Raw genomic sequence first — 11,345 nt, 5'->3', positions numbered from 1 at the left:
GGAGGATGGTGTGATTCAGCCCCAAAAACCGCTCGTGGGGGGTCCGTGCTTCGCTCAGCTGGGGCGGGCGTGGGCCAAGGGCAGGCAGGGGCCGGGATTTGGCTTTTCCGGAGCTGCTGGGGAATTGCAGACACATCTCAGCAGCGTGGGTGAGCTGGCAGAGATGGCTGAGGGAGATAGGGAGCACCCCAGGAGGCCACGGGAGACGGGTGGCTTGGCTGGGGCTCTTATCGCCACCATGGTCTCTGCAGAAGGGCTTTGGGAAACCCACGTGTTGCCAGATCTCAGCGCTGATTATTTTCTTCAAAATAAAAAGGCATTATTTTCGTACTGGGAACCTCCACTTCAGCGCTCTCCCTCCTCCCCTCTCTCTGTCTCTCTCCCACACGCACACGTTTTTGCTGCCTTGGGGGATTTTAGCAGCGCAGGGCTCTGAAAAACAGATTCCTGCCTCCTTCCTGCAGGAGCGGGGAAAGGGAGATGCTCGCTCAGTGCTGGGCTGTGGCTTAAAGTTTCCAGTTTGTGGAAAGAGCCCAGAAAACAGCCATCCATCCCAGTGTCACCACTTGAAGAGGCTCCAAGGCTGTGGGAGCGTGGCAGGAGGCCGAGCTCCGGGCGAGCGCGGTGCCAGGCCTGGCCCGAGCGCGGTGCCACTGCTGCCACCCCGGCGCTGGCAGCGGGTGTTGAGCTGTGCCAGCCTTTTGAGGGCCCTTGGCCAGGCCCGAGCTGATCCGTGCCAGCCCTTTGAGGGCCCTTGGCCTGGCCTGAGCGCGGTGCCACCGCTGCCACCCCGGCCCTGGCAGTGGGTGCTGATCCGTGCCAGCCTTTTGAGGGCCCTTGGCCTGGCCCGAGCGCGGTGCCACCGCTGCCACCGCGGCGCTGGCAGCGGGTGCTGATCCGTGCCAGCCCTTTGAGGGCCCTTGGGCTGGCTGGAGCGTGGTGCCACCGCTGCCACCCCAGCCCTGGCAGCGGGTGTTGAGCCATGCCAGCCTTTTGAGGGCCCTTGGCCAGGCCCGAGCTGATCTGTGCCAGCCCTTTGGGGGCCCTTGGCCTGGCCCAAGAGCAGTGCCACCGGTGCCACCCCGGCCCTGGTAGCAGGTGCTGATCCGTGCCAGCCTTTTGAGGGCCCTCGGCCTGGCCCGAGCGCGGTGCCACCGCTGCCACCCCAGCGCTGGCAGCGGGTGCTGATCCGTGCCAGCCTTTTGAGGGCCCTTGGCCAGGCCCGAGCTGATCCGTGCCAGCCCTTTGAGGGCCCTTGGCCTGGCCTGAGCACGGTGCCACTGCTGCCACCCCGGCCCTTTGAGGGCCCTTGGCCTGGCTGGAGCGCGGTGCCACCGGTGCCACCGCGGCCCTGGCAGCGGGTGCTGATCCGTGCCAGCCCTTTGAGGGCCCTTGGCCTGGCCCAAGCGCGGTGCCACCGGTGCCACCCTGGCCCTGGCAGCGGGTGCTGATCCGTGCCAGCCCTTTGAGGGCCCTGGGAGCGACATCCTCCAGCAGCAGCAGCCCCGAGGAGCCGCTCGCCATCGGAACCGCGGAGTGCCGGGCAGACATGTGTGTGCGTGTGGGGCTGGATGTTGATTTTTCCCTGAAACAACTCGAGGCTTTATCAGTCCCATCTCTTTCCCACGGTTTTCTGTTGCCAGTGAGGTCACTGGTCCCTTTAAACTGGGGCTGAGGCCAATGTGCGGCGGGTGGAAGGGGGGCCGCGGGCAGGAGGGGGGGACATGAGACGGTTCACACAGACTGTTCCTTTTACAGGAAGACTTTGGGATTTCGACCAGCGAGCGGGAGGAGGCGGCGGGGCGAGGAGGGGGGGCCCTGGGAACCGGGGAGCGCCGGCGCGGCCGCGTAATCCGTCACTCCCGGGAGATGGTGGCTCATTAACCCATTACCCGGGAGGTGGGGACGTGAGCCGGGGAAGCAGAGCCGGGGGTGGGAGAGGCAGAGCGGGCAGGGGAGGAGCCCGGGCAGGGACAGAGCGCTGCCCCGAGCGCGGCGGGTAAGGACGGCTGCGGCCACCGGGGCCACGCGTGGGGCGACCTCGCCGAGCCCACCGGCCTCTCCCCTCGCCAGGATGAAGCGGCTTTGCGAGGAGAGCTCGTCCGACACGGAGTCTGACGGCACCATCGATGTGGGCCGGGAGGAGGAGTACAGGTGAGGGCAGCTCCGGCCCACGCGGGTTTTTGGGGTCTCGGCACCGCTCCCCGCGAGTCATCGGGGCGGCAGCGCTCGGTGCGTGCCGGGGCACGGCACGGGAGGGCACCGGGTCTGCCACCGGGTCTGCCACCGGGTCTGCCACGGCTGCACCGGGTCTGCCACCGGGTCTGCCACGGTTGCACCGGGACACGGCACGGGAGGGCACCGGGTCTGCCACCGGGTCTGCCACGGTTGCACCGGGACACGGCACGGGAGGGCACCGGGTCTGCCACGGGGTCTGCCACCGGGTCTGCCACAGCTGCACCGGGGCACGGCACCGGGAGGGCACCGGGTCTGCCACCGGGTCTGCCACCGGGTCTGCCACCGGGTCTGCCACGGCTGCACCGGGACACGGCACCGGGTCTGCCACCGGGTCTGCCACCGGGTCTGCCACAGCTCCACCGGGGCACGGCACCGGGAGGGCACCGGGTCTGCCAAGCCGCACCGGGACACGGCACCGGGTCTGCCCCGGCTGCACCGGGGCACGGCACGGGAGGGCACCGGGTCTGCCACCGGGTCTGCCACGGCTGCACCGGGACACAGCACCGGGTCTGCCACGGCTGCACCGGGTCTGCCACCGGGTCTGCCACGGCTGCACCGGGACACAGCACGGGAGGGCACCGGGTCTGCCAAGCCACGGCTGCACCGGGACACGGCACCGGGTATGCCAAGCCGCACCGGGAGTCCCTCGCACCTCGCTTAACCCCTCGGGGTCGTGCTGGTCCTGCGGCGACCAGCAGGATGACCCCAGAGCGCTGGGTAGGGCTGGTGCTGCCCATAGGGCTGACCCCGCAAGGAAACCGAAGTGCCCATACAAATGTTAAAGCCGCGTTAGGAGGGAGCTTCAGGAGAATCCCATCAAAGCCAGAGCGATGGGCTCCTCCTGCCCGGTGGCAGAAGGGCAGCGGGAGCCCGTTCTCTGCACCCCGAGATGGGGCAGCCCCCCAGGGCAGAGGCACCCACGCCCCTGCGCTCCCGGCAGTCCGAGGGTTTGCAGGGAATGTGGAAGAAATTAGAGGTTTTGCGTGAGAAAAACGTTCCTGCTGTGCTGATGCATTGGTGAGGGGCTGTGGGGTGTTAAGCCTGAGCAGGGAAGCGCTGCCCCGGTGCCCCTCAGCAGGGCAGGCTCTGTCCCATCTGCTTTGGGTTTTGCAGTTTGTGAGGGAATGGTGAGGACAGGACCCGTGTGTGGTTCCCCAGGTGATGCCCTCAGGCTCCCCTGGCACTGGGCATCCCCAGTGATGCCCGGTTCCCAGGCTGGGTCAGACCTCCCAGGCTCTGCAGACGGCACAGGGGATGAAGGAAAGGCTCTGTTATTTGTTCCCATCCAAAAATCAGCTGCTTTTGAACTCTTGTTTCAGTAGCCAAGTGTTTCCCCTCCCTCCACGTCCAGCAAGGCCTTGGATTAATTCATTCCCTCTTGCTCTTTGGTATCCTGAGCGGAGGAACTGCCTGGCTGGTGCCAAGCTCAGCTTCTCATGGGACTAAATTCATGAATCTGCTTCTGAGACATTTGCAGCAGAGTCGGGCACGTCTTACACAAAATGTCCTGCAGAAATTCCCTGAGCCCTTATGCATTTCCAAGTGCATCAATATTTAAGCTGCTTTCCTGCTGCAGCTGAAATGTATCCCACCTCTTCACATCAGTGCAGCACGGAGTCCATAGGACCCCGAGGGATAAAATACTGGAATTGTCACAATATTTTATCTCGGTGAGCAGTAATGATGAACTTTTCATCTCCCTCTGGTGCTGCAAATGTGTTTTGTCTTCTGGAGCCAGTGGTGGAACCAGGCTGGCTGCGATCTGGTGATATTTGTATAGGTGGATGTTGTTCCTCATGTCACGCAAATCTACGGCCAAAAGAGCTGTTCCTGCTGAGGTCACACCCCAAGTCATGCCATCCTGCATGGGATGCTGGTGCACCCAGAAAAATCAAACATTTCCAGGTGGGAAGTGAGGAGGAGTGATTAGAGCAGAGAGAGGCTGCCTGGCTGGGGTTCCCAGCCCATTACCCATCGGGTGAGTGGTTTGGGCAAACCAGTTTCCCTGTAGTGAGGGGATGAGTCACGCCGGGTGTGAGGCTTGAATCAGTTTGTGGAGCAAGTTTAGGCTCCGGGGTCACTGCAGAAGTGCAAGACCTGCCCAGTTCACAGCCAAAGTTATGCTGTGGATGATAAAACCAAGCAAAGAGCAATGCAGAAATTTTAACCACCAGAGAATATACTCACACCATCTTTTATGTGGCTCAAATCCACCAGATGTATTTTTAAAATACATTCTGCAGTGAGATGGGTGTTGATATCCACATCTGGACCTGAAGCTCACCAAGAGCAACGCATCCAGACAGCTCTACAAAGAGAGTTTCAAAAATCCCTATTCCTCTTTGGGTGCCTATTTTGCATTTCCAGGTGAATTTAGCACCTACCCCCTGCACCTAAAACACTCTGGTGTCCGTGCAGAGTCTGTTTTCACACCAAAATTGCTCGTTCTGTGTGTGTCTGTGTAGCTGGTGACGCATGTTAGTACTTGTGGTGCCAGCCAGCACCTCTGCCCAGAGAGAGCCCACCCAGCAGACATTCAAATAGGGGATCTGTACAGAGATGAGCAGGGCAGGCAGTAGAAGAACGTGTTTTTGTGTAAAACCACTTCTGAAAGCACCTCGCTTGGGCCTATTTTTAATAGACTGCGCTGGGTCGGCTCGCTGCAGACAGCAGCGTCTGTGCAGGAAAATCCTTAGTAGACTCTTATTAAAATGCTTTGTCAAACTGAAAAACATTTGGATTGGGGTGAAGCCGAGTGCCCCTTTTGCAGATTTGGGTGTCTGACAGCAGCTCTGGTCCCTCGGCGCGCCGGGCTGGCCGGGATTGCAGGCGTGTTCCCAGCCCTGCTCCGAGTTTCGTAAGGCACAGGAACAGCCCTGAGCCAGCTGCCCTTTCCAGGGGACAACCCCTGCTTGGGGCTGCTGGGAGGTGGCCCAGCCAGCCTCATCCCCCTCCTCGGCCCCAGGAGTTTCCCATGCCTGCTCATCCATGGTTATGGAGACTTCACCTCCGTGGGGACCTGCGGGCTGAACTTTGCCTCTCTCTGCGTGTCTAGTGCTGACCTTTGGTGCTTTTAGCCGGGCAAGCACAGGCTGGTTTGTGGGGCCCTGTTGTGTAGACTTGTCCCCATGATGTCCCTCATCCCCTAGGCAGAGCTGTGAGCCAGCAGGAAGGTCCCTGCCCTGTCACCTCCTGCCAGGTGTCCCCCCTGCCCAGCTCCTGGCCCCTCTCTGGATGGTTCAGGGGTGTCTGTGAGTTCAGAACATCCCAGCCCACCCCGAAAATTGTGGTTTGGGAAGCGACTGTCTGGGGAGCCCTCAGAAACCACATCAGTGCCACCACTGGCCTCACCCTGAGGAGCAGGCAGCCCTCCCTGGGTGGGAGCTGGGATCCCAGGGCTCAGATCCCTCCTGCTATCGCCGCTCCGAGATGCAAAGCCCTGCAGACAGGGCAGGCTCAGACATGAGAGACTGAAGGTTCACACACGGAGGAAGAAAGGCCACGACTCCAGAGCTCAGATCGCTGCTTTTCCAGCTCTGTGGAGATGCAGGTTGGGATGGAAGAATTGTGCCTGGGAGAGGATGAACAGTTTGGTGCAGAAATCTGTCCCAGGCTGGTGGGATATTCTCGGTGGGAAGAGAGTCCCCATCCCCAATTCCTGAGCTCTGTGTTGTGGGAAAAAATGAGATGGGAACCACAGGAGACATTTTTTGGGGTGGGGGGAGGAAACTGCAGATGGCAAACGTGTGTAGAACACATGTGCGAGAGATGTTGCTCACCAGCCAGAAATTATCCCCTCTCCTTCCTTTCCAGCCATGTTTCCAGGTCTGTCTCTCCCACCACGACATCTCAGATACAAGCCAGGAAGAAGAGGAGAGGGGTAAGTGTCCTTTATGATGACCAGGGCAGCAGTGTCCCCTGTGAGCCAACTCTTGGCCCATCCTTCCTGTTAAAATCACCTTTACACTGCTCCTGCCCCACCTCTCCCCAAACCCAATTTTTTCCCCAGAGATTTGGCCTCAAACCTGGCAGAAAAGGGGAGAGCCATTCCACCTGGGCTTATCACACCAGTCCACGTTTCTTCACTCAACCTCTGCACCCCAAAACATTCACCCACACAGCCCTTCCAAAGCACCTGAGGGCTTTAGAGCTGTGAGCCATGGCTGTAAAGTGACTGTGGTTTCTTCTGTCTGCTCGGAAATCTCCCACAGATCATCGAGAAGCGGCGCCGTGACCGCATCAACAGCAGCCTCTCGGAGCTGCGGCGCCTGGTGCCCACGGCCTTCGAGAAGCAGGTGGGTGTTTGTGGGAGCCCCTGGTGCCCCCCTGAGGCCTGTGGGGTTTGGGGTGCAGCCCCCAGGATGAGGGAGTCCGGAGCAAGGCTATGCCTTTCTTATCCTCCTCGCCCCGGGGTGTAAGTAAGTGGTGGAAATGGGGTGGTGAAACGATATTAGCAAATATTCAGGAGCCCTGGGGAGGATAAAATCAGTCTAGGAAGCGTTTTGCAGATATGAGGAAGCACAGAAATGGGGATTTTTTTCAATCTGAATCGGGAAGGAGCTCTTTTTTCTGCTCACTTGATGTAAAAAACAGCCCTGGTGGATGCCCTGCGCCGTTGTGAGCACTCCTGGGCTTAAGGGAGGTTTCAGGGAGGAAATCATTGACCAGACCTCGGCTCCTGAGAGGCACAAAGCCCTGGACCATAAAATGACAAATGGCTTTTCCTTTCTGCTCCCAACACAGGGGTCTTCCAAGCTGGAGAAGGCAGAAATTCTACAAATGACAGTGGATCACTTAAAAATGCTTCACGCCACAGGAGGAGCAGGTAAGAACTGCCCTTATGAGCACATGGGTGAGGTGAAGGTGCAAACCTGGAAGGAAAATTCCCCAGCAGCAGCAGCAGCAAGCTGCCTCCAGCCAGCTCTGCCTGCTTCCCAAGGGAAATACCTTTTCAGGGAGGGCAGATGGGCATTTTCCTTCAGATGGGTCAGCATCCCATGCATCCATCTGGGAGACTGGGGTATGTGGGGTGGTAAACCCCCAGCCCCACAGGGACAGCAGGGGTGTCACACCCCCTGCTAAAAGCTGTTTTGCCAGAGACTCATTTATTCCTGCTCAGAAATGGAGCCTGCTTCCAGAAAAAAAAACATATTAAACTCTTTACCTCCTCCCTGAGATACATTTCCTGCGGAGGCTGAATTCTGCATGAGGACTCTGCAAATAAACAAGGCTTTTTTTCCTTTTCTGTCCTTTTTTTTTTTTTTTTTTTTTTTTTTTCTGTGTGTCTCTTGGTTGTTATAAGAAGAGACAGGGAGCCCTGTGCAAAATCCAACAAAGATCTTATTTGTACTGAGACCTCAGTACAGACCCTCTGTCCTGTTCCAGTTAACAGGATGGAGATCACAGCTCCAGTAAAGAAGCCTCTGGCTTGCTTACCACCCAGTTTTGGCTTGCTGGGGACATTGCTGGCATCCAGGCTTTGGTTCAGGGCTGTAACTTGGTCTGGAACATTTGTTTAGATATTCAGTTTGACTGCACTGCAACAAAGGGCTGCATTGTCACGAGAGACCCCATCAAGCACAGTGGTCCAGCGCTTCACTGTGCTGTGACATTCTCTGCTTTATTGCTTATGGTCTCATGAAGCTGCAAGTTGGGAGCAGAAACCTGAAGATCAGCGGTTGGTTACTGTTTTCTGTGGCTTTGAACTTTCTCAGCCCAGCTGTTTTGGTTCTGCCACTGCCCTGTGACATGGCTTTAAAGGGAGTGTAAATTTTAAGAGCCAGGCAGAGGGAAGTGGTGCTCAGCTGTGCCTTGAGGAGACACTGTCCTGAGTGGAATATCCCGCTGGCAAAGGCAGCTCAATCCCAATCCCAGTGCCCATCTAGCCCACAGCCATGTCTCCAGCGTCACTGATAGAATCCAACAGGGAAAAAACCCTCCCTTGCTGAGCACAGCTAATGAAACCTCCTTTTGGTCTCACAGCAGTGAGAGGCTCCCTGACCCTGGCGGGTTTATCCCGGTGAGATAACCGCAGACGCCGCTCTCATGCCCACAAACCTCCTGTCCCTTGGGACACCCACTTGGCTGCCTGCTTCAGGAATATCACCCGGCAGCAAAGTGCCTCAAGTGAAAAACACAGTGCATTAGAGAGGGTAGTGAAATGCAGGCGCATTCCTGAGCTCTGCAGGGTTTTACTGTCACCCACGTCCTCTCCCTCCAGGCTTCCTGGACGCCCGGGCTCTGGCTGTGGATTACAGAAGCATCGGCTTCCGCGAGTGCCTCACCGAAGTTGTCAGGTACCTGGGCATCCTCGAGGGCCAAAACGCTGCCGACCCCATCCGGCTGCGACTCCTCTCCCACCTGAATAATTACGTGGCAGAAATGGAGCCTTCGCCCGTGGCCACCTCCCTGCTGCCCATCCAGACCTGGCCCTGGTCCTTCCTGCACGGCCCTGTGCAGATCCCCAGGAGGGAGGCTGCTCCCGCTCCGCTTGTTCTGACTGCATCTTCCCTGGCTTACCCCAGCCCCGCGGTGAGGCCGGCCCCTGTCCGCCGTGTCCCCGGTGAGATGCTGCCATCCCGCCGGAGCTTCCTGGCCAGCAGGATGGGCTCGTCCAGCCGGAGGGCCCGCGGTGCCAGCTCGGCCGCAGCCGTGCCAGCCGTGCCCAGGATGCCATCACCGGGAGCGCTGAGAGAGGGCTCATCCAAGAGCAGCCAAATCGCCACATTCCTCTTCTCCCCAACCTCTGCCGGCATCCCTGTGCCGCCAGCTTACGCGGCGCCTCCCGTTTTGGGCGCTGCCACGCAGGGACCAGGCATCAGGGTTGGGACATCCAGGATCTGCCGCTCCTGGGCGACGGAAATTGGGGCGTTCTGACCCTCCCTTCCCCTCCGGAGACAGGAGTTCCCCAGCGCTCATCGCCCGCAGGGCTGAGAACAAACTCGGTTGAAAAGGCATCTTTCCTGCTTTGCAGAAGCCAAGGATCCATAGAGAAAATTCTCTCTGCTCTTCCCTCTCTCCTTGCACCGCCCTCGTTGCCTCACCATCACATCCTCTCCCTCGTGATGCCAAATCACATCCAGTGCCACGCGCTTGTCCGCACGAGGCCACGCTCCAGACCCTTCTGGATGCGAGGGAAGGAGCACACGCAGATCCCAACCCCGTTCCTCCTCCAGCAAACCCCTCTGCAGACCCCAGCCTTGCTCTCCTTTGGAAATACAGCCAGCCTTGAAATACTGCCTTTATTTCCCCGGGGACTCGGAGCTGCCAGCCAGACTTGCTCGTGCCGATTCCCTGCGACGCATCCCCCAGCTGCAGCACCTAATTTTGGTGTGGTGGGATGGACACAGCTCACACCCCTTGCCCAGCACTGCTGGCACCCACAAGGCAGGTTCCAGCCCCCCCAGCTCCTGAAGAGAACTGGCTGCCTGCTAATCCCTGTGCTTTCCTCTCTGCATTACCAGCTTTTCCCACTTATGTGCCCTTAAGGTGGAGTGAGGCAGCGGCTTAGCAGGGCTCGTTCCCACAGCCCGGCTGAGATCCCGCCGTGGCTGCAGGGCCTGCGCTGGGTTCCTGGCACAAACCCTGCTGGAGCAGCCGGCCAGGCCACCCGGGCACAGCCCCTGCCCCGCTCCGAGGTGTGAAGAGGTGAGACAGAGGATTTCAAAGGGACGCCTGTCACCGAGGGCAAGGCTCTGACTGCCAAAGTGAGAAGAAAATGCCTTTCCCTCTGCCAGCCTCCCTGCTGGAGCTGTCTCTCCTCCACCCCCTGCTGAACAGCAGTGTCTGCAAAGGGGGAAAATGGGTTGGAGCAGCCTGAATTTGAAGTGCCTCCCTCGTTCTCCCTGAGCCCAGCATCCTTCACCCTCCCCTCCCACAATGTCTCTGTTTTCTTTCTCCAGCACTATGTTTGAGTCTCACACTTCTCATCCCCCCTCCCTGGGCTGGGGACCAAAACCCACCAAGGTGTCACTGGACTTGTCCTGAGCCCTGAGAGCTCTCCCTGCCTTGCCCTGTGTGCCCCTAGGTGGCTGTCACAGCCGACCACACCTCTGCTCTTGCAGCTGGCCTCCCCTTCTCTCTTCTGTGGGCAGAAAGAACAGAAGCTTGAAGCTTTCAAGCCACCCTGCCCCTGTGCCACGTCCTGTGGTGGCAGGGCAGGGTGTCCCAGTGCTCCCCGCCACCTGAACAGCTCCCTGCATTTGTGCCTTGACGTGCTGGGATACACGTGCAGAATATTCTGGACCCAGCTGCATGCCCAACCCTTGCCCACCTCTACAGCACTCCAACATGGAAAGAGAGAAGAGGACAGTGCAAAGGAAGGTAAAAAAGAGGGAGAAGATCTCTTTTGAATGGGAGAGACTCTTCCCATGCCTCAGGTCAGAGGTGCAGCCGGTTGGGCTGTGTGGATGAGCTGTTGTTTTCCTCCCTGCAGATGGTATCTGCCATGTGCATGTCAATGTATGTATCTGCCACTGCTTGGGAAGTGAGTCCCTCCCAGTTGTTTTGGTGGAAGTCATCGCACTTAACACACAGAAACACCTCTGCTGCTTCTCACCCTTGTCCTCAAGTGCCGGAATCAGCCAGGAACAACATATTCCTTTTTAATAAAGTCACAGGAGGGAAATCCTCGTGGAGCCTGGCTGTTCCTGCAGCTGGTTTGTGCACTAGAGCTCACGGCCTCACTTTACACTGTGCAGTGCTCTTAGATTCACGAGCTGTGACATCAGTAAAGGTGTCAAATAAAGTCTTTCAAACCCCTGTCCTGGTTGTGAAATTTAGTGTTGAAGTGAATCCCATCTGCTCATCCAGCCTGCCTGGATCACAGAAGGGACTTGGGAAGGTCATTGATGAGTTGTTTTGTGGCAGGTTTTGATCCCTGAAAAGTTTCAAAAAAAAGGTAAGATGCAGCTTTTAAGGTGACATCTCTGATTTTTTTATAGCTCCAGGACATTCTGGCCCCAAGACTTTTTACTTTGGAAAATGAGTCAAAATCAGAGGGCTATTCACCGAGGCTTGCCCTGAGATTGGCAATAACCCGTCACTTGAGAAGAAATAATTTCATTTAGGGTCTACAGAAGTGTCAGGGAACAGACGGGGTCTGGCAG

At 58.3% G+C, this 11,345-nt stretch overlaps 1 protein-coding gene across 1 annotated transcript; it reads left to right on the top strand.

Moving 5' to 3' along the window:
• The first annotated feature begins 1,882 nt into the window (after positions 1–1,882).
• On the top strand, positions 1,883–10,998 carry HEYL (hes related family bHLH transcription factor with YRPW motif like). The gene is made up of 5 exons (XM_030290346.4): positions 1,883–2,154; positions 6,052–6,118; positions 6,450–6,533; positions 6,982–7,063; positions 8,459–10,998. The coding sequence occupies exons 1-5, from the start codon at positions 2,075–2,077 to the stop codon at positions 9,112–9,114; spliced, it is 969 nt and encodes a 322-aa protein (XP_030146206.4). The 5' UTR covers positions 1,883–2,074; the 3' UTR covers positions 9,115–10,998.
• The last annotated feature ends 347 nt before the right edge of the window (positions 10,999–11,345 follow it).

This window comes from Taeniopygia guttata, chromosome 23 (genome assembly GCF_048771995.1).
Source record: "Taeniopygia guttata chromosome 23, bTaeGut7.mat, whole genome shotgun sequence".
Classification (NCBI taxonomy): Eukaryota; Metazoa; Chordata; class Aves; order Passeriformes; family Estrildidae; genus Taeniopygia; species Taeniopygia guttata.
This window is presented reverse-complemented; position numbering and strand designations above follow the sequence as displayed.